The sequence below is a fragment of the Ascaphus truei genome, chromosome 2 (assembly GCF_040206685.1).
Source record: "Ascaphus truei isolate aAscTru1 chromosome 2, aAscTru1.hap1, whole genome shotgun sequence".
NCBI lineage: Eukaryota > Metazoa > Chordata > Amphibia > Anura > Ascaphidae > Ascaphus > Ascaphus truei.
In genome coordinates, this window is record NC_134484.1 from 75,659,176 (window position 1) to 75,683,006 (window position 23,831).

The 23,831-nt window shown below is 42.0% G+C and overlaps 1 protein-coding gene across 1 annotated transcript in view; it reads left to right on the forward strand.

Moving 5' to 3' along the window:
• Positions 1-21,616, forward strand: part of LOC142488106 (uncharacterized) — a 37,447-nt gene extending 15,831 nt beyond the window's left edge. Inside the window, exons 2-3 of the mRNA XM_075588479.1 lie at positions 20,526-20,603; positions 20,969-21,616. Coding sequence (XP_075444594.1) covers positions 20,526-20,603; positions 20,969-21,519 — 629 coding nt within the window. The 3' untranslated portion in view covers positions 21,520-21,616. The remainder of the gene's footprint in view (positions 1-20,525; positions 20,604-20,968) is intronic.
• The last annotated feature ends 2,215 nt before the right edge of the window (positions 21,617-23,831 follow it).

Consider the following 23,831-nt stretch of genomic DNA (forward strand, 5'->3'; position numbering starts at 1 on the left):
TTTGATTGTTGCGTGTATTACTACTGTGAAGCGCTATGTATATTAATGGCGCTATATAAATAAAGACATACATACATACAAATTAGAGGACGTCTTTATCGACAATGAAACTCATATGGCAGGCCTGAATGTAGAAAATCTATACACCAGCATACCCCATGACATAAGTATGCTGGTAGGAAAACATTTTCTATGGTCAAGGAATGACCACTCTTAAATTCGCAATGACTTTCTACTTAACCTATTGAACTTTACTCTCACCAGGAATTACTTCCTATTTAACTGTAAATATTACCATCAGGTCCAAGGGACCGCCATGGGGACCACGGTTGCACCCACCTATACCAATCTCTACCTGGGTTGGTGGGAGGAGACCATGGTCTTCATGGAGGAAATGGAATCCTATACCACATGTGGAATTGTGGATTCATTAAATAGATTATATTTTCCTTTTGTGGAGAGGCACCTAAGTTCTATTGAATTAATGTATCCAAATTCTAAATACTAATCAGCACTACCTGAGATTGACACATCAATCAAACTCCATAAGTATGGACTTTCGAAATGTGACTATCACAAAAAACATATATAGATTGGAGAATGAACTCCAAAAAACGATGCTCTAAAGTATGCAAAGGGAACTGTAGATAGCAATGAATAAAGTCTAAATCCTGCCACTGATCTAGCCAAGTTAGCCATAAAAGCATATAAGAAAGGTTCACTGTGTGCGTAATGGACTTAACATCAGGACGGGGGCTAGAATGTGGTAGGGAGATGCAGGTGAACCGGTGAGCCCACTAGATAAATAGTGTGACCCACGGTATCCAAACTATGAACTCCACAAGAAAAATTGGTGTATATAGCGCTAAAAATCAAGTGCAGTGACAGTTATAGTAATGTAATGTGACAGTGCAAATATTAATAATAATATTATATACTGTAGTGATAAACATAGGCTGACAGGTGACACCAACTCCAGGACATAGTTGGAAAAACAAGACAAATATAAACTATACAGACCGGCGCCAATTAGTCCAAGGTGGAAATATGTCCAGCAATGAAAGAGTCTTTAAATTGCAGATAGCTGCAGAGGTATCTTCACAGCTTTACTTCAGTTAGTAGAACTCCGTGGACATAATGCATGGAAGAAAAAACAAACAAAGAGAACAGATCATAGTGCAGTTGCAAAATACTATACATACAAGACTAACAGGACAAGACAGACACTACAGGCATCCAATTTAAAATCAAGGCTGGCACCTAGTTGTCCCCTGGATCATGGTGAATCTGTGTCAGCAAATGTAATAAAAGTTTTTTTTAAATGTACCAGGTGTACCACTTGTTCTTATAGTGATAATGCTAAAACATTTAGATCCAATGTGATTTTAAAAACGTATAACATCAAGTCTCAAATTAATTGTCACACTTCATTTGTGATCTATCTACTCGAGTGCCCCTGCGGCCTTCAGTATGTAGGCCGCACAGGGAGGTGCTATCAGAGGAGAGTATATGAGCATATATATATAATATAAAGAGAGGTCTCATTACACATAGTGTTTCACACCATTTTTTAATTCATCATAATAAAAATCCGGTTGGGCTTAAGTGCAAGGCCATCGAAAAGGAGCTGGCCAGTTGGAGGGGGGGGGGGCGATAAGCTCAATCAGATCAGTAGATGGGAGTCATACTGGATCTATGAGCTGAAAACCCTCTCTCCGAATGGCTTGAACATTGATTTTGACCTGGGAGCTTTTTTAAAATTAATATTAATTGTCTTTTATATCAGTATCTGTCTTAGAATTAAATTATCTATTTATATTTTTAATCTTATATTTATGCATCAGTATTTTTTAATGTGTAATTATGTGATAATATCTGTTTGATTGATATGTTGTGTCTAGTTTAGGATTTGTGCTTATTTAAGTAGTTAACATCTTCTACTGCAGTTTTAATATATATTAGGTTTGTTGTCATTGTTAGTTTTGTATGTATTAGTGAGGCTGATTGTTTTTAAAGGGCATGACTGACAATAGCTTTGACCAATCATGTATTAGGTTTTAACATCCAATTGAAACAGTTGTGTCAGTATTTAAGTACTCCATGTCCAGTATCCATTACCCCTGAAGAAGTGCGCATGCGCACGAAACGCGTTGGGCCGATTTGTCATTTGAGAGTAGCAGAGGACTGGCAAGCACTGCGTGAGTTGTTTGGTGCAGAGAGAGGACACTCGGCGATTTCACCCGCCCCCTGTCAGCGTATTTCCGGATCCGGCTTGACAGACAGCTCTAGGAGCTCCACGAGGGCCGTCAAGCCGCGCGGTGTGACGCGCTTCCGGACACGGAGCAGAAGAAAGCCCTGGAGGTTTGAAGAACCGACGGAGCTGTGGCCGGTCACCTCATATCCCTGCACCCCTGCTTATGTTCTGTGGCAGTCCTGTAAGTAGGATTCCGGTTTTACCCACCGGATCCCACGTTTGCTACCTCATTTTATATTGTGATTAATAAATACAGTTTTAAGGAATAGTCAGCCTTGCCTGTTACATGTAGTGTCTGTCTTGTCCTGTTAGTCTTGTATGTATAGTATTTTGCAACTGCACTATGATCTGTTCTCTTTGTTTGTTTTTTCTTCCATGCATTATGTCCACGGAGTTCTACTAACTGAAGTAAAGCTGTGAAGATACCTCTGCAGCTATCTGCAATTTAAAGACTCTTTCATTGCTGGACATATTTCCACCTTGGACTAATTGGCGCCGGTCTGTATTGTTTATATCAAACTATGAACTCCGCCACTACCCTCACTAAATCCTAGCGTCCTAAGCACAATCAGAAAGCCCCTGAAGGCATCGTACTCACAAACTTGACACGTCGGTAACGCCATTCAGCGCTGTATCCGGAGGCTTGTAATCAGAGTGCAGCATCTGCGTGCTCCAGCCCGGGATCCGTGTAGAAAAAAATGCTGAAATGGCGGTTCACAGCTATCCGTAGGGAGAAAATCGAAAACCAAGCACAATTAGTAAAAAAAAAGTAAATTTTAATGTGCACTAGAAGACTATAAACATGCCACAAAGTAGCTCTGATGAATTTTGTCCCGCCCAACTTCTCCCCACGGATGCCTGTGAACCGCCATTTCAGCATTTTTTTCCTATCACAAAGAACAGCGAGGGTAGGCTTGAAACAACAATATATAGAAAAGTCACATCTACCAATAGTTTATTAATGGCCGATAGTAATCGTCCACGCTACATAATTGACAACATCGTTATACTGTTGGTCAGTATCTCAGACTGAGAAGAAACTGCTCAACAGTCAGAGAATATAAAGCAGAAGCTGCTGACATGACCCATCGCTTTCGAGAACGAGGACACAGTCAGAGAAATATCCAAAAATGCTTATCATAGAGCTTTAGTCACCCCAAGACCTAAACTTCTGACTCCCACCAGTACAATAAAAGATTCCAATGACAGTATGATCAGATTCATTTGGACATACAGTAACCAATGGAGCGCTATTCGTGACATACTAAACAAACATTGGCACATACTAATGGATGATGATGATTTGAAACAGGTTCCCCCGGATGGTCCCCGTGGGTGTCAGGGGTCCTCGGGTTGCTCCCGTGGGCATCCTGGAGTCCTCAGTTGTTCCCTGTGTGTGTCCGGGGGTCCTCGGGTGGTCCCCGTAAGCATCCAGGGGTCCTCAGGTGGTTCCCGTGGGCCTCAGGGGTCCTCGGTTGGTCCCCGTGTGTGTCCGGGGACCGATTGGTTTTAGTAGACATGTGACAGAGTCAACTTTTGGTAAGGATGTGACGTCATCCAAAGGGAGTTGTGTTTACTGTTTATTTTTGTTTATTTGGTGATTGTTTGAATTGCATTGGATATTGTTGGTGACTGATATTTTTCTAGGTTGACCATTGACTGGCATAGTGTTAAATCATGCACACATTATATGGGCATGATGTACCCACTGTGCCAATCAATTGGTTTATTGGCATTTGTAATGTGTTGATTTTTATATGAAATGTGCTTTATTTTGGGCCTGTTTTTTTAGCTACACCATTTATTGCTATAGTGTTAAAATATTGCCCATATTATATGGGCATGATATACCCACTGTATCAATGAATGGTGGAAGGTGGTGGTAGGTGCCTGGGGAGGGTGGTTAAGCCTCCTGGGTGGGTAATGGGGGAGGGTGGATTAACCCCTTAATTACTATAGCTGTTATTAACCGCTAAGATGATTAAGGTGTTAGGTGCCATTAGATTATATTTTTGTATGTAGTCTTGCTGGCATCAGAGGACATGGCTTTGCAGTATGCTGATGAGGACACCCTTCATGATGGCAAGGGTAAGTAGAATGGTTTTTATTTACTTTATTTATACTGCCTGGCTAATATTTGATTTAATAATGGACAAATGAGCTATTATCCATATCTGGATAATATTTATTTTGCCCATTACTGTACTGTATGTGTTTGGTGGGGTGGGGGGAGGTGTATTATTGAAATGTATGTCATCTTTATTTATTTTACAACAGGGTTGGTACTTAAGGCCAGATGGGACTCGCAGGGACCACAGAGGACCCACAGATGCCCAAAGGAACCACCCAAGAAACCCCGGACACCCACGGGGATGTCTTGGGGACCCCTGTGGGGCCCCCAGACACCTGTGGGTATCACCCAAGAGTCCCCAGACACCTCTGGGAACCACCCGAGGACCCTCAAACACCTGTGGGAACCACCCATGGGCCCCCAGACAACCGTGGGGATGACCCGGGACCCCCAGAAACCTTTGGGGACACCAAGGGGACCCCTGGTAGGACCCACAGACATCCGTGGGGACCACCTGGGGACCCCCAGGAGACCACCTGAGGGCCCACAAACACCCCTGGGGACCACCTGAGGACCCATAGACACCCATGCGGACCACCCGGGGACATCTGCCAGCCTATGTTGTCAATCCTGTGTTAAAATAAATTAAAATGATTTTATGTGAGGGTACATGGGGTGGGTTATTTTTTTGTGCTTATTACATATTGTAATGTTTATTGGGGCAGAGAGGGTGAGTGAAAGGCCATAGTACCCCCTTCACTCACCCCCTCTGCCACCAATAAAGCTGCTGTTATCCCTTAACCCGTTCATTGCCTTCGCGGTTAGCCGCTAAGGTAATGAAGATGACTGTAAATGCATTTTTATTGCATGGGATTGATGCCGGGGGTTGCCGGTGCTGATATTTATGGGTAACACTGCCGTATAGCTATAACTGTGTCCTGCTGCGTTTTTATACCTCCGCAGCAATATAGATGCAGCAGCCATTATTCGAGGTTGTATACCTTGGAAAACCCACGTCATGGCTGTTGGTTGACATGGCATGACATGGTTGTTCAGGAAAGCAAGGAATTTAAAAAATAAACTGGCACCTAGTGCACTCAGACAAAAGGAAGCAAGCCAAAACAACTGGCTGAGTCATAACAAAGGATTCTATGGGTGCAAAACTTGTAGGGCATGCCAGTTTAAGTCTCCTAATATCACGAGTTTCAGCTCTGACGTCACAGGTGAAAGCTTTAACATTAAAACCTGCCTTACCTGTAGATCGGATCATGTTATATACTTACTTGAATGCCCTTGTAAACTTCAATACGTGGGCAAAACTGAACAGGTCCAACAACATTGGAGAGGGGGTGACAGAGAGCTAGAATTATTGAAGAGAGAATCTTTTTGGATCCATTGATTGGGTAGTCTTACACCCAGAGGACTTAATATGGAATTGGACATTGTCCCATTTCTAAAGTGAATTATTCTAATTTTGGTTTTATGTCTCCCCTCCAGGCTCTATATCTCAAACTGTGCTCATTCCCTTGAGTCTTAGGGATTGTTTATTTCCATGTGTTAATTGTATCCATTTTCACTAATTAGAGTTTACTACCCACTCCAGTCCAACAAATAGTATATTTTGTATCTGTATTATATATGTATTTTATTACCACCGTACCAGTTATGTTTATTAATCATTCATTTTTTGTAAATGATATGCCTGAAATCACTGTCTAGTATAATATTTTATAAATAATTTGTATAATAAAATATGTGTTGTATCTTGTTCTGATCTCCCTCAATTAGAATCCATTGTATTAGGATTTTATTATATGTGTATAATTGCCATCAATCTGAGTCTTTTTGACTTTATTAGTACCTGAATTCTCTTATATTCCCTTATCAAACTCTCTTGTACTGATTTTTCATATATGTATATTGATAAATGTGTTATCGAGCGAATTACCATTATCCCTCATGATGTAGGTTATAGATCCAGCATATAATATTAACCCCCATAGCATAGTTAGAACATCTGTTCCATATGAATGAATTAGCAACCAAGCTATATATAGAGACACAGTGAAACTTTAGACTTCACACTCCTGATGAAGCCGACGTGATTACGTAGCGAAACGCGTAGAGTGGGAGTCTTCTTTCTTGTGGAGCAGTCTGGAGAGGGATCACGGAAGGTCCAGCCCCCAGCGAAAGGCAAAAATCGGATCTGACATCAGACGCCAAGCCGTGCGGTCACGCAGCAGAGCAGAGGCAGAGACGGCCGTGCATGGAGAGTCACGGGACGTGAGCCAGCTGGCTGATGATCTCCCCATACACTTATTAAGTGTGACATGCCCGTTTTTAATTTAAACATTGTGAGTGCATTTTTACTTAGATTAAATTATTTTATACCTTGGTTAATCTGCGCTATGCAAGTTTTTCCTCCCTCTCCACATTCCTGGGATATACCCTCCTGAGTACCTGAGCCACCTTGATGACTTCTTTCTTGACATCCACCACTGACTGATTGTCCACATTGCTGTTTTTAATCTTACATCTTGTAAGTAGCCATTCTACAGGAGCCAAGATTTTAGAAACTCATTTCCTCATTGCCCATTTCCACTGCACTTAGATCTGTTTTGCTTGTGTTTTCACCCCTATGCTCCCCCTGGATTTCGTGTTTACCACAATACAATTCATTCATTTCATTGCACACAAAGAAACAGAATTCATGAAATTCAAACAAAGCAACCGCGATTAACACGGTGCCTGGGGCGATTGGCCGCGTCAATGCCGCGTGGAGTATAGCACAGCACACGAAAATGGCTCCGTGATTTGTTCGAATAATGGCCGCTGCATCTGTATAATGCTTAGAAGAATGCTCTAAAGTTATGCTGCTATATAGGCTCTACATATTACTTTATAGAGGTTATTCTGCTTCATATGGCATACTATAGTAATTATATATATATATATATATTGTAGATACCAAAATAGCTATTTTTGGTAAAATTGTTTATTCAGCTCAACAATCAAGGAGGTCTAGATTTGTGATACTTTGAAACATTATTATAATAGCCTCCACATGATCACTATTCTATATCTTTAAAGAGAAATACTTTGTTTGGATAAAGCTGTGTTCCCTCTTTTCTATATTATAATAGACCTCTTGTATACGCATTGGACCGAATATCAAGGTTTAAACTTAGGACGCGAATATCTTTAATTCTAAATAGTACTTAACTAGCTGATTCCTTTCCGATACATAGGGGCCTATGCACTAAAGATTCATAAAAAAAATCGCTTTCCATTTAAATCGACGTTTTTATGAGCATTGCTATCACGGTATTCAGAAAGCCTTGATTACCTGTCATAGCAAAATTCACAAAATTAGCCGTGATCTGATGAACGACCCTCTGAAAAGGCCTTATCCGGCGAGTTGTATCTACTGCAGAGAGAGCTGCTCTGAGAGAGCCGTCTCTCCCTGTGCAAATCTTGCCCGAAATGTATGTGTATAAATTTTAATATTGCTAATAGTGTAGCTGTGCAGGGTCTCCTGAGCTTAACTGCATTGGTTTCAGCCTCGGGGACCCCCTACATCCCGAGATACAGGCTCCGTTATGGGGTGCCGGTATCTCCTATGCATTTTAGTCCAACGGTCACGTGACGCAGACATTTGAATGCACAGGAGATACCGGCACCCCATAACGGGGCCTGTATCTCGAGAAGTAGGGGGTCCCGAGGCTATCCGCTATGGTAATGAAGTTTACTGTAAATGCATTTTTATTGCATAGGATTCATGCCAGGGGTCTCTGGTGTTAATATTAATGGATATCAGCTCCAGAGATTCCCGGCATCAATCCTATGCAGGAAAAATTCATTTTTTTTCTAAGTCCCATCTCTTCGCTTCTCTGCAGGTTTCCAACACCTTTACGACGACTTTTTCTGGCATGAGGATTTTGTGATAAAATCAAAATTCTAGAGCGGCGATAGGTGTTCATAGCCTAATCACTGCTACTAGAATTGCGCGAGTTTATGAACATGCCAAAAAGCGGCGATAAGTGGCTTATCACCACTCCCTCGTGATTTTTTTAATGAGCAATTTTTTTGGGGGGGGCGATTCAGTCTTTTAACGCCCACTTACCACCGCTTACTGAAAAGCAGTAGGCATTTTTGTCGCTAAGTGCTCGATAAGTGTCTTATGGATGCTTACTTGATAGGCCCCATAGTGTTACTACCATAATCTATTTAAATACTTAACTTACTGGTTGGTAGTAGACAGCGGTCTCACCAATGGGGATTTTTAATCATCACTGTAAATAAATTATCACTTGCGTCGATGTCTTTGCAATAAACCTTTATTATTTTTTCAACGTATAAAGTGGGAGATTTAGCATTTTTCCATATGTCAAATTCGTTGTTAGCGATACATGTGAGGTATATATTGATACTTCTCATCTCAGGAATATTGCGATTCCGTGATTATTAAATCACCCCGTTATATTTACCATATGTACTTTGAGTGCAATTTGTAGGGACCATTTGTAAGCTCTCTATCTTACATATAAGTGTTTTTTTTTGTCTAAATTGCTATATCCCTGTGCACCCTAGTGTTTCTATTTTATACTAACTCTAGAGCGGCTTTGGGTTTGAGCGGGTAGTCAACTTTAGTGACATATACATTTATTTAAGGAGGCAGAAACAGAAACTTTAACACAAACTTCATCTCAGTGATAACAACAGCTTCATTTCCACTTCTCACAGAGCATACCCTGCCCTGATAGCTTACATTTCCTAGGTGTCATTACCTGCATGGCCACATGGTGGCAAATAGTTTGATTAATTTGAACAGAAGCAGTACTTTGCAATTTCACATATAATATTTTGCTTCTCCTTCTCAAGAGATGTGTTATTTAATCCCTTTTTCCGCACAAAATCCTGAAAATTATCTCCGCTCTGCAGTTGTATTTTGGGCAGTTAATATCTCACTCTACAACACAATAGTGTTGAAGTGTGAAAAGTACACAATACTATCACCTAAAGCTCCAATATGACCAAATTAAATTAGGAGCAGGTGATTGGCTTTAAAGGGTACTAAACCTATAGTATTTTTAATTTAATGTATCTAAAAACTGTTTTTGCTTTTCCTTTGGTCAATGGGGACATTTTTGTAGAAGAGAATCACATAAGTACAGAACGTAGTGTACAGACAAACACAGGCCATTTATTTATTTATAAAATGTTTTACCAGAAAGTAATATGTTGATAGTTACTTCTTATTTGTAAGTATGTTTTGGGCACAGAGTTAATAATGATAACAATACATGGTTACATTAAAAGAACAGAGGTTGTACATTCACTTCACAAACATTTTATGGACAGTTAGAGATATGATTATTGGCATATTTAACATTTAAAGACAAAATGAAAATTGTGTTAGGAGAGGTTGGATAGGCCTGCAATGTGTTAGGAGCGGCTCTGCCTCAAGGAGCTTACAATCTATAGGTAGGGTCAGTTGAAACATTGGGTAAAAGGGATAAAAGGGCTGGTGAGTTTCAGATTGAAATAGGGCAACTTTAACATTGCCAAACATCAGCAAATGGTTCACACCCTTTGGCTGCCCTTTGGCTGTGCCTAAGGCTGTCCGCCTTTGGGGTGAGGCAGATGTAGACTGAAGGGCTTCAGATTGAAGGCTGCTGTGGTTTCAGAGTCCTTAATATCATCTCTATATATTACACTTTCATGATGATAGGTTTGGAGTTGGTATATAAACAGCTTTGATAAGGCTTTATCCGTATACAGGATGTTTGTATTTCTTTTCAGTAAGCTTCATGTAAGTACTGTATTTCAGGTGATAAAATGCATGTAAAGTACTAGACAATTTTGTAGCTGTTCTCACGGTAACATTAATGAGTTTTATTTCTTTGCACTAGAATATGTTCCAATTCCCAGTAGGAAGGGTAATCACCAGAACATCCTCAACCAGAGAGAGATGTTCTGGATTTTAACCCTAAATACTTTGAGCCCGGCTGTGATCAACGCTGATTGGGAATTAAAAAAAAATTTTATCATGAAATAATGGGACACTTCCAGTTGAACTTCAAAATGTAGTCTTAGTATATTGATTGATGTTAAATATTCAGATATTAATTTTAATTCTGAATGTTATTCAACCACAACTTTCCTCTCAATATTACCTTATGTACTCTGGATTAATTTACAATATTGATTTATATTATTCACTAGCTGAGACACCCGGCGTTGCCCGGGCGTGGAAGGGCAGGGGCCATGGAGTGGAAGGGAAGGAGGGGGGGCATGGAGTGGAAGGGGGGAGGGGCATGGAAGGGCGTGGAAGGGCGGAGGGGGGGGCCAAGGGGCGTGGAAGGGCGGGGAGGGCAAAGGGCAGGGGGGCAAAGGGCAGGGAGGGGCAGGGGAGCAAAGGGCAGGGAGGGGCGGGGGGCAAAGGGCAGGGAGGGGCAAAGAGCAGAAGGCAGGGAGGGGCGGGGGGCAAAGGGCAGGAGGGAAGGGAGGGGCGGGGGGGCAAAGGGCAGGAGGGGCAAAGGGCAGGGGGGGCAAAGGGCAGGGGGAGTCAGGGACGCATTAAATAACCCATTCCCCTGCATTTACTCACCTTGCACACGGCCGCGCTCCTCTTCCTCCGGGTACCTGCCGCCCTCCTCCTCAACCTCGGGCTCCTCAGCGGAAAGGCTGAGATGCTCTGGTGAGGAGGTGCTGTGCCTTTCGCGGGGAGAGGCGGAGACAGCCGGAGGAGCGCCCTCGGGGATGGGGAGCGGCCTGTGTGAGGGGAGAGCCGCACAGTGCGTGCTCTGTGTGTGTGTGTGGGGGGGGGTAACCGGGGGGGTGTAGGAGAGCGCCGGGGAGCTATGTCATTGGCCTGAGGTGGAGTGATGGGCCAAAGCTCCAATGCGATTGCCCCTAGGGACAGAGGACACGCAGACAGACATACAGTGCTTTCAGAAATATATAGTAGATATATACACACACCCACATCTATATACTCATACTCCTGTATACCCACATATACATATCTATATACATACCCATAAATACCCACATATAAATACACATATATATATATATATATATATATATATATATATATATATATATATATATATATATATATCTACACATATATATACCTACCTACAAACACACATCCACATATATAAATACCCACATCTACTTTAATGCTAACACATGAATCCACACCTCTATCCCCTACATAAATCCCTATATAGATTTACCAATATCTACCCAGTGCACCCCTCCTCGCATCTAAGTGCAAATATTCCCAACGACCCCCCGTAATCGAAAGGTGTGGAAAGGGAGAGCGCGGGAGCAGCTTCCACTCCAGCCCATGTCTGGACGCATGGCTGGACCGCCGCTATGCGCCTTTAACTCCACCGTGAAAGGAGCGCAAGCGCCGCATGCCCCTTGGCTGCGGGAAACCCCGTGGGTACCGGGAGGGGGACCTGACCGTGTCCCGTAGGTCACTTGTGTGCCTCCCGCGCGGGCCGCACACGATGGCAACCAGTCCCACACCTACCCGGCACTGCCTGTGTGGGTCGCGTGCTTCCACCGGACCCCCCCCCCACGCACACAAAAACCTCTGCCCTGAGACCACTAATCCTGCCGGGCATCCGCCGTGGCCCCAAAAGGGTAGGAGGGGGGGGGGGCTCTGCCCCACGCTATGCTCCCACTCGGGAGAAGGATGCCCCCCCGGGGGAGAAGCTGTACTTACGTGGCCTCGGGTCCAGGAGAGTGCGGGTAGAGCTCCAAAGCAATTAGCTGGCGGGTGGCAAAGAGGACTTGCCCCCGCCAGCTTGGCCTTAAAAAGGAGGGGGGGAGGAAAAAGCGTGGGGAGAGGAGAAGGTGCGCGCGGGTCCGTGTGTCCGTGTGTGTGTGTGTGTGTGTTTGGACCTTTGGCCTGTCACTCCGCCTCAGGCCAATGAGAGGTGTGCGGGGGCGGGCGGGCCAAGGGACCAATGAGATTGCCGCTAGGGACAGTGTGTGTGTGTGTGTGTGTGTGTGTGTGTGTGTGTGTGTATTAGCTTATATTGACTCTTCCAGAGTACATCCACATCATCTATAATACTTGTAGCCACACAAGACTTATATATATATTTGAGTTTCAGTTTTGATGATATTCATGCACTTGTATACTGTATATATACTTGTCTTGATGAATATAAATGTGTTATCACATAGAGCTTTCATTCATTATATATTGAATGTCATGTAGTTCAAATTATGTATTTGATCAACAGTAATCATCATCCTTATTTTTAATGATACATTGTTATTTAAGTGTTTTTATCCATTTGTTTATACAGTATATAGATATATATTTTTATTTCCAATTTTTGGTCAATTATACAGTGATAATGTCTTATGACATTATCTTCACTTATGGGTTGTTAGGATTTATCACACATTAGACGGGTGACTTGTTTATTTTTTATTTTTTTGTCATTTCCTTTTTTCTCTGTATTCTATTGTTGTCCGGTAGTGGGCTCTGTCATAATTGAGGTAGATGCCATCCATTACCCTCGTATGTCCTCCTCCATTCTTTGTACACCTGGGGAGGACCTTAGTAGTGTTTCTGGTGGGCGGACCTTCCGGTGTGCTGTTACAACTAAATTGGGCACCTTGAGAGGAACATTACTCTTTGACAAAGCTCACGCATGCGTGAAACACATCAGATTTTCCTCTCAAGACTCCTGTGTGCTAATATTTTGTTGCATGATCCAATAAATCAAATCTTATAGTGTACTCAGCCTCCATTTTTTGCCGGCTTATTGGAAACGCAGTGCAACGCCTCCACTCTCCCCCTCTGGAAGATCACTTCCGATATATACAGTACTTTACTGTATGCAGGGTTGACACCAAAATACTGCATGCCCATGTCCACAAAATATGACCTAATTGTCACGGGAGACTAGTGCTTATACCACAAAAATACCTGGATCCTTTGATTGAACAAAACGTGAGATAAAATACATTGTTATTTATTCACACAAGAAACACACAGCTTGATTTACAAAATAACATGAAATAACACTTACGAGAATGAGGTAAAAGGAAATAAATGGTTTCCAGAACGAAAGTAAACAAAATGCAGTCTCTCGGTATCAATTCCCAGGAGCGGGGTTGATACGCATACAAGAGACGCAAACTCGTCTTTGGCTAGGGGCGCCACTTGCAGTCCATGTTTCTCCGCCAAAAGAAATATCTTCGTTCTGCCCTTGAAGAATTCGTTTACAAGTCCTTAGTTCTAACGAACAATCGTAGCGGGTTACAATCCTTGTTGCAATGGAATTGTCTCTGTACCGCACGCTATTCCTTTAGATGGATCAAAGAAGAACACTGTTGAATACACACCTGCACGGGCTTATAACACCCTCACAAGCCTATCCAGGTAATACACAGCCAATCTTGGCGTGGGAGGCAAATTTCCACCCAATGGCAAGTTTGCCAACTGTCACGGGAGACTCCTGTGGCGGGTAGGATCTCGGTGGCCAGAACAGCACGAGCGTAGTAGGGGTCACAAGCAGGGGTCCGAGGCAGGCGGCAGGTAGCAAAGTCAGGTACAAGCAGAGGTCCGACGCAGGCGGCAGGTAGCGAAGTCAGGAAACAAGCAGAGGTCCGAGGCAGGCGGCAGGTAGCGAAGTCAGGTAACAAGCAGAGGTCAGCAACGAGGAGATTGGAACAGGACAGGGGAGCAAGGACAGGTCTGGGGGCAGGGACAAGCCAGATTACCAGCAAGGGCTTTTACTGTGAACAGACTTCTATAATACAGGTACAGGTACAGAAAACAGATCAGGATCAGAAGCATGTGCATAAGGAGTCTGACTTCAAGCAAAGGCAAAAACAACAGACAGGAAGCAAGCTATAAAGGACAGAGACAGGAGCAACAAGAAGACAGACAGACAGAGGAACCCAGATCCAACAGAAGGCAGCAGCACACCCAGTGGACAAGGAAGCTATGGCTAGGCAGAAGGTCTAGGCAATCCTGACATTACTCCCCCTCTCAAGAGCGTTCTCCGGACGATCCTCCAGGCTCTTCCCGGAGGCCTTGATGAAAAGTGGACTCAAGGTGACCCACCTCTGGTGGTTTGTCAGCGGGCAGAGAGTACTCCACAGGTACAGACTGAAAAAGTCCATCAGAAAGCCGACAGAGGAATTCAATTCTCTCTCGGAACAGTTGAATGTCAGGATGCATCAACCCAAACGCCAGAGAATCTGTGAGCAGTAAGCTTGACTTTGCAGAGTAGGTCACAGGCTCAGCAGAGGACGCATCAGATATTCGTAGATAAACGGAAGAACGTGCGCTTGTCTTCACAGCAGGAGCAGAGGAGCCAGTAGATCCTCCTGACAAGCCTCCAGGTTTAGCAAGGTGTCCCTGATGAAAGGCCGACTCACGATGGCCTTCGGACAACACTCCATGTTTTGCAGGAACACATGGATCAGCAACAACTCCGGACAACCCTCCAGGCTCTTCAGGGAAATCTTGATGGAAGGCCAACTTAATGTGTACGTCAAGTGCTGATGGGAAATCTGTGAGAGGTGCATTTATCCTCATCGCAAGAGCGTTGGCATCAGCATCAAGAATATTAGGCATAGCAAGGAACTTCACCAGGGATCCGTCTAACGTCATAACAGGGGCATCGGGAACAGATACATCAGGCTCTTCACATGCGGCAGAGGGGACATATTCACTTTCCGTTGTCTCTTTTTGCGACTGCCGTTTCGTGGCATCACCCAATGAAAAACCAGCTATTCGAGTTTTCAGCTCTTCCTCCAGCGAGGCTCTGGTTATGCTCAGTGTGGCCTTCAGCTCCTCATGCTGTTCTTTGGGGACACACTAGGTACTCATAATCTTGCAGCATCTTTATTTTGTAGGCAGTCTGGAAACTTTCTTCCTGCAGAACTCGCTGCTTTTCTTCAGCATTCACCCATTTCTCCTTGGTGTCCTGCAGATGTGTACGCAGTTCTCGCAGCTGACTCTGCAGCATATTTTCTGCTTGTGTGCGCCGCTCCAGGGAGACACGTTCTTCTTGCAGCACTCTCTCTGCATTCTGCAGTGCTGTCTGCACGTCTAACTTTTCCTGGGCCAACTGTTTCTTCTCCTCTCCTAATTTATGAAGTTTCTTATCTCCTTCACTGACTTGGACATAGAGATTCTTGCACTCTTGTGTTACAGTTTCAAAACTGATATTTAACCCTTTGAAGATTTCTCTCAATGAACCTAGTTCTGTGTTGAAGTGGCAACTCTTCTCTTTAGAGGCTTCCAGCTCTGTAGTAAGCCTGTGAACCTCTTTCTGAGATGCTTCCAGTGCTGCGTCAACTTGAGCCATGAAAGTCTGGTACTGGGCAGAATCAGCGTAGGCCTTCTCCAGCTTACTTGACAAGATCAACCTGTCATTCTCCAACTGATATTTTTCTTTTTCCCAGTCACCCTCTGCTTTTTCCAGCGCTAATTGCATCCTTGATTTTTCTTCTATCAATAGTCTCTTCTCCTCTTCTGATTCATGGAGTCTTTTATCTCCTTCACTGGCTTGGACAGAGAAGTTCTTACTCATTTGGTTTATAATTTCCAACCTACTATTTAACTCTTCGGAGGCGTCTCTCATAGAACGTATCTCTGTTTTCAAGTAGCATCTCTCCTCCCGAACGACTTCCATCTCTTTTTTGAAGTAGCAAACCTCCTCCTGGGTGACTTTAAGCTCTGTATTAAGCCTGTCAATTTCCTTCATAGAGATTTCCAGGAATTCGTTACTTTTAGAAGCGAGGCGCCGATTCTCAGCAGCATCAGTATATGCCTTCTCCAGCTCAGCTGAAATGCCATCCAGGTCACTCTCCAACTGCTCTTTTTCTTTCTCCTGTAGAACACACTTAGCAATTGCTGAGGATAGACAGTTTTGTAGTGCAGAATTAGCTTCTTGCTCCTTATCTAAACGTCCATACAGACAATCAATCGCTTTCTGTGCAGCTTGAAGCGTCTGAGTAGGAGCATCTTTCTTCTCTTCCACTATTCTTGCTATACGTCTGTGAGTTGCCTTAATCTGCAGCATATCTCTTTCATCAAATGCAGACTCTGAGGTTAAATTTTCATTCTTAATTCCTTCTGCAACTTCCACAGTAATGCCTCCCTTCTTTTTCTTCTTCTTCCTTGCTTTGAGAAGTTCTGAAGAATCAGTGGTACTGTGTTCACATTTACTGCTCAAGACTGTTTGAGTGGGAGCCATAATTAAACCACACTTCCCAAGAAACCAGTAAAGAGGAAATGTGTTTTTAAAACAGAAGCATTAGAATGAACAACAGGAATATTAGACACAGAGAGACACAAGATAGGAGAGCTGACCCTTTGAGACTTTAGCATCAGTCACAGAGATTTATAAATGCAAGGAAAAAACATAGACAGAGAAACCTGTAGTTATATCTGAATCTTTAGGCATCAGGTGTAGGGATATCATATAGACAGAGAGAACCTGCAGTTACATCTGAATCTTTAGGCATCAGGCGTAGGGAGATGATATAGACAAAGAAAACCTGCAGTTGAATCTGAAACTTTAGATATCAGGCATAGAAATATCATAGACAGCAGGAAACTAATACAGAGAAAACTTGTAGTTAGATCTGAAACTTTTGACATCGGACATAGGAATATCAGACAGAGAACCCTGCAGTCAAATCTGAAACCTTTGATATCAGGCGTAGGGATATCATATGTTGCAGAGAAACAAACTTTAGGGTAACTTGCAGGTAAATCTGAAACCTTAGAACCAATCATATGAAAAACTACAGATTGCAGTGATTTTTCCTGCATGCAGTAACAAAATAATGGAAGCACTCTTGTCTTTTGAAATGGGAACCCTGTGAACAGCAATGGTCCAACCAGGGATGCAGAGACAAGCCTTATCCAGGAAATGAAAAGTCAGAGTCTAAAAAGGTGACAACAGGTACTGCAAGGGTTAACCCAGGCACTGCACAAAACAAAAAATCTCAAAGAAAGCTGCAATAGTCTCTGCAGCAACAGTTCTAGGGCCTCATGCAGTAAGCATCGATTATGTGAAATCGGCAATCTTACCGATTAGTCATGTTATTGGCGATTTTTCCTCTCCGTATGCAGTAAGTGCCGAATACATTCAAAATCAACCCGAAAACAAATCCGCCCACTCTCACGATGATTAGCCGATCACACACAGGTGTATCGGCGTGCGTGGCGCGGTGCTGTTAGGTTGCCCAATCACAAATCTTGCTGAATCAGGCGAAACAAGCATGTTTTTGATTGCGCGCCATATTTAAAGGCAACGTGTACTGCTAATCATTCTCTGTGTTGTTGGGAGTGAGAGAGAGAGAGACGCACAGAGCTGGACGATTGAAGATTTGCATATTGACTGAGAGACTTGTTGTGTATTGGGTGAGCTTTGTCCTTTGTTGTTTTGTTTACATCTTTGTCTTGTTTTATATGTGGAAGTGTTTCGTGTGATTGCCTGTACATTTCTTGTCTGTTTTTTGTGAGTGCTGGAAGTATGCCCGCAAAGCGTGGGAAGAGTGATGCCGGTGGGAGTGGGAGTGCTACTCGTGCGAGTATGCGTCGGAGTGAACGTACTGTTCAGGGGAGTGATGTTGCTGAGAGTGAGAGTGGTGTTGCAGGGAGTGGGAGTGCTGGTGCTGCGAGTGGTGTTGCTGGGAGTGGGAGTGCTGTTGCTGGGAGTGGGAGTGCTGTTGCTGGGAGTGGGAGTGCTGTTGCTGGGAGTGGGAGTGCTGGGAGTGCTGGTGCTAGGAGTGTGAGTGCTGTTGCTAGGAGTGGGAGTGCTGGTGCTAGGAGTGGGAGTGCTGGTGCTAGGAGTGGGAGTGCTGGTGCTAGGAGTGGGAGTGCTGGTGCTGGGAGTGCTGCTGGTGGCGCAGTTGCAGATGGGGTGGATGGTGGTGGCGTGCTTGCTGGTGGGCAGCTTTTGGAGGCTCTTCCATTGGAAGAAGGAGAGTCCAGTCAGCACCAGCCAAGCTCTGACCCTAAACCTGCTCGGAAGAAACGTGTGGAGAAGCCACGTAATCCTCGCTTCAATGACCAGGAAAATACAGCTCTTGTCACTGGCATTCTGGAGCACTATGACAGTATATATGGACATTTACTAGGTAAGTGTACCTTTACATTTATTATTCAAATACATGTGATCCTAGGTCATCTGAGTTTTGTTCATATGCAAATATGGGTTCACAATATCTTTCTATGTTAATTAGTCTGGAAACACAGCTTTTTATCATGCCTTACAAGGACAACTAAACACAGGCGGTCAATTTGCCATAACTGCATACAATATGAATGCAAGCTTGCTTACATGTATAGGTTTAGTAGTGAATGCTCATGTGCTTCACATATTACACCTAAAACAGCATGTTTGCTATCTCTTGGAACAGCTAGCAGTGTAGGAAACTGGTGCTTATATTATTATTAATTTACCTCATATATTTTATATGTTTTTCAAGGGCGGACAAGTTCAGCAAGCAGAAAAGAGATGTGGGACACAATAGTCATTGGTGTCAATGCGTGTGGGAATCATGTGAGGGACAAGCGGAGTTGTCACAAGAGATTTGATGATATTAGGTCCAAATTGAAAAAGAAAATACAACACCAACGCGTGCATGCTACTGGCACTGGAGGTGGGCCCACACCACAACGTCTCATATTAAGTCCATTGGAGGAGCTGCTTCGGGCAAAATTACTTCCCGTCGTCGTGGAAGGCTTACCTGGTGACCGTGATATAGGAATTTACCCCTCACAATTTCCACCAGGTGAGAAATATTACTGTACTAGGCGTGTCGTTGCTTACAGTTATTTTGCATAGTTACACTGCTTTTTATACTGTCTTCACAATATAAGCATACCTGCATCTATATATGTATATGTCTGATTCTGTATATATATATATCTCAAAATAGACATATATGTTGTAGTCCTACTAAAAGCAGTAACTAATATAGCACGTGCCATTGCGTGCTCATTTACATGTGAATTCCCAAAATGCATTGCTGCAGTGGAAGCAATTGATGGTGGGCGAAGATGGGGAACAACAGGGTAGTACACATGTGTAACACATGTTAATGAGAAATTATTACTAGCTACAGGTACAGAACAGAAATATGTAGAATATTATTGTGTATTTTATTTATTTTACTCCGACAAACATGACATTACTGCCTATTTTAAGCATGCATCAAATATATTGCATGCAACGGCCTACAAACATCACTTGCACTAACACATCTATAGTTGTTTATGAAAAGGTCCATTTTTACTTTAACTCATATACAGACAGCATAATGAGGCACACGTATCATATTTTATGTCATTGTTTTCATAACTTAAAAACTGCACACGACTATTTAGCTCATCTACCATTGTGTTAAAGCAGCTGCAATTAATATCTCATCACAGCATACACTTCAACAGAGGGGGTGGGGTTCAGCACACACACTAATTACAGCCTCATTTTAGGGTCAACTTAGTTCACACTATTTTCACCTGTTTCAAGTCATTGAAAGGTGTGGCTGATTAGGCTTTTTGGGGAAGGGAATACCGTTCTTACAACCTGACTAGCACAACTGAAGTTAATCACACTCATTTGAAAGCTTCACTTTAGCTACTAAATGCCCCAACAACTCATTACTTATCAAACCGTACGTCACACATTAGTTCACTCATATCTATAGTTGAACTACTACTATCAACGACACATTATCACACACTGCATGTGTTGTCTTGTTTAGTCACAGCCACATTCATGTGTGCCACATCTTATATTAATGTACCACACATATCCTCTACCAAAAACAACACTTTGTGCAATATGACCACCTTCATGATAACCATTGTGAATGGTCATCTCATGATAGTTATGTACATTATGATACTGATATCACTACACAACATATGATTTTTATGTTCAAATTTAATCTATTTATCCTCACGCATTACTGCAGGAACATAGTATGTTTTATGTTAGGGAACTCAAAAGTTCTAAGTACACAGGCATGTACATTGTTATTACAACTATTTATGTTCACTTTCACACACACATTTTGGGTTAAGGAAATGATGCTGTTAGGTACTCATAAATACAGAACATACAATAACTGTTTGTTCAATATTTACACATGTAAATGTAAAACTTATGTTATTGTTATATATAGTTGCCCCTGAAGGACATGTGTCACCTGAGACTGAACAAGTGTCTTCACCTGGGTCAGCCAGCTCAACACACCTAGAAGGTGAGTGTATCAGTTGGTGGCCATATAATATGTGCTCTTCTATATGTTATGTTGTCATGTTCATTATTTGTTTTGCACATCTTCTTTAAATAGGATTACTTAGTGTCAGTGAAAATGAAGTGTAAGCCAACTTGTATTGTGTTAGTGATGTTAACTATCATGTAGGAGTTGTGAGTTTACAGCAAGTTTTCATTCACTCATATTTCATACTGAGTCCAAACATTATTCTTAAGTCAAGGTAGTTTTTAATGTGAGGTTATAAAACGTATGGAAACATGTTAGTTGTTACTTATGACACAGTACAATTACATAGTAACACAGCAGAGATTAACATGCCATTTAATAATGTGTACATTTATTTGTAGAACATGATGAAGAGGATTTTGATGATGATGATGATGATGATGATGATGCCGCCGCCGCCGCCGCCATAGACACACAAATACAAGCAACTGACCATGAAGAGGTTCCAATTGAAACTGTTTTACCGCCAAAACGTCCAGCAAATACCACATATGATGCAATTGTAGCTTCTGAGGGAAAAATTGTGGAAGCAGAAAATCGTCGCCATTCTGACCTGATGACAGTGCTGGAAAGGATGATTGCACTGCAGGAAGAAACAGTTTCACAATTGGCACATCTCCACAGAGTCTTCATTGAAGTGCCTAAACAGTTGCAAAAAATCAACACCTCATTCGAAGCATTAGTTGTTCAGCAAACACAAGCTAATTACTGGAGAATGACTAATGTACCACAATTCAACACCTCACAGCCAGGATCTGTTCATGCAGGTCAGTTTTCACCACATTCATCTGATATTCATTCACCAGGCCCAAATGTTACCGGTCAAGTAGCAGACATTGCTGTGCAGGTTCCTGACGACATCCTACCGCTGCCATCTGTACAAATTCAGTAGCTGACACCTACAAAGGAGGCCACAAAAAGAAAACACAAGCAGTTACTACTGACCAGTTTTTGGTCAAAAACAACAAAAGACACACATGAAACAGACCAACCAGTGTCTACCAACTTGCTCACATGTGTCAGTGGGCACAAGCCCTGTCCGTGAACAGTCACTACCCAAAAGCCCTGTAGGTGAGTCACTGCCCAAAAGCCCTGTAGGTGAATCGCTGCCCAAAAGCCCGGTAGGTGAATCGCTGCCCAAAAGCCCTGTAGGTGAATCGCTGCCCAAAAGCCCTGTAGGTGAATCACTGCCCAAAAGCCCTGTAGGTGAGTCACTGGCCACAAGCCCTGTAGGTGAGTCACTGGCCACAAGCCCCGTAGGTGAACAGTCACTGCCCAAAAGCCCTGTAGGTGAGTCACTGGCCACAAGCCCTGCCCGTGAAGTGCCAGAGGCCACTCAAAGTGGCTCTGTTGTGCCTAAAGTTGGTGGCAAAAGAAAAAGGAAAATTCAAGAGACAACAAGCAGGCCTGTTACTCGCTCGCAAAAGGAACAAAAAAAATAAATGTTATAATTCAGAAAATATGTCTTTGGCCTTGTTTTGTTGACTTCAGATTATCTAATTACTATTGTATGTATGCTGAGGACTGTGTTGTTTCCAAACTTTCAAGTATGTTTTTGTACACGTGAAGTTTTGGAAATGTTAACACTCCTAATTAATGAATAGTGTTATAAATATTTATGTTTTAATCGTCTGTTCAGTAATGGTCCACCAGGAACCAGTTGCTAAGTTTAGAGAAGCTGCCATTGACTTTGCAGAAAAACATTGCATTTGGGTGTGTTAATTGATGTAATCATTGCATGTGCATATTATTTTCATGCAATTATTAAAGCACCTATTTAACTGCAAACATCTTTCTTGTACGTGTACAGCAGGATTTTGTGTTAAATATTACTTACCTTTGGTGGCCATTGTAATGTTGTCCTTTAATCATTTATGTGTTCTTGTTTCAAGAACATCTCTGAATTGATACTAATATATATGTAGTATGTATTGATATATGCACACACACACACACACACACAGACACACACTGTGTGTGTGTGTGTGTGTGTGTGTGTGTATATATAGTACTATCTAAACTGGTATAGATGTATTTACAAAAAACATACACTTCATGCTTCCTTGTGAAAACACACTATTTTAATAATACAGGCCTAATGTTTGACAACTATACTAAGTGTGAGCCTCTAACATTATTGGGTGCAAACAAATGTTTATTACTTAATTCACTCATGTTTATCACCATTTAAATAGGTTTCATACAAGGCCTACTTACTGCCATCAATATGTTGTGTGTACTCCAGCAATATTTAAAAAAAAAAAAAAAAACATTTTTTATATATATATATATATATATAATATATATATATAAAAAAAAATTTTTTTTAATTTTTTATATATATATAATATATATATATATATATATATATATATATATATATACACATACACATACACATACACATACACACAATATACATATAGTACAATATACACTTTATATATATATATATTTATGAGAGAGATATATTTATATATATATATATATAGATACACACGTATTTAAACTCATGCAGACAGGGACTTAACCAGACTTTCAAATACACACAGAAATGTATGTGGGAACAAAACATTTCATTTTGCAGGTGTGTGTATTTACTGATATGGCTGTCTAAGCACTATTTTCACACAGTGCTCATTGTTATTTTGCAAGAAAACTCAATGTTACTGAATGAAAAGTGTAGTAATGTTTTCAGAAACGAGATAAAAAAAGGATACATGTTTGTCCCACATGCGGCTATCACAAACCACAAATGTTCAAGCAATTATAACTAGAAATCCAATTGGCGTTTGAAATAAGGAGTTACAGTTTATACTTTTGTTGACCTTGAAAAGGAAACACAGCAATTTGTTAGCCATTGAGCAGTTTCATTTTGATGAGCAAAGAACAGATACCTGCACACATCTTTTGTGCTACTCTGCAATGGCTGATGAATTGGTGACAATTATGAATCCGAATTTAGGTTATAAATACATGATTTCAGAAGCAATTTTATCAACTTGCGGACACCAAGCAAGCACACGCCAAATCTATGATTTGATTCGAGCAAAATATCCTTATTACCAAAACCGTCGGCATGCGCGCAATTTTAATTCCTCAATAACATTCACTTTATCAACTAATGACTTTTTTGAATGTGTGCAGGATAAGCTAGAACACAACTATGGTTTCTGGAAGATTGCCAAAGAAAAACATTTCACC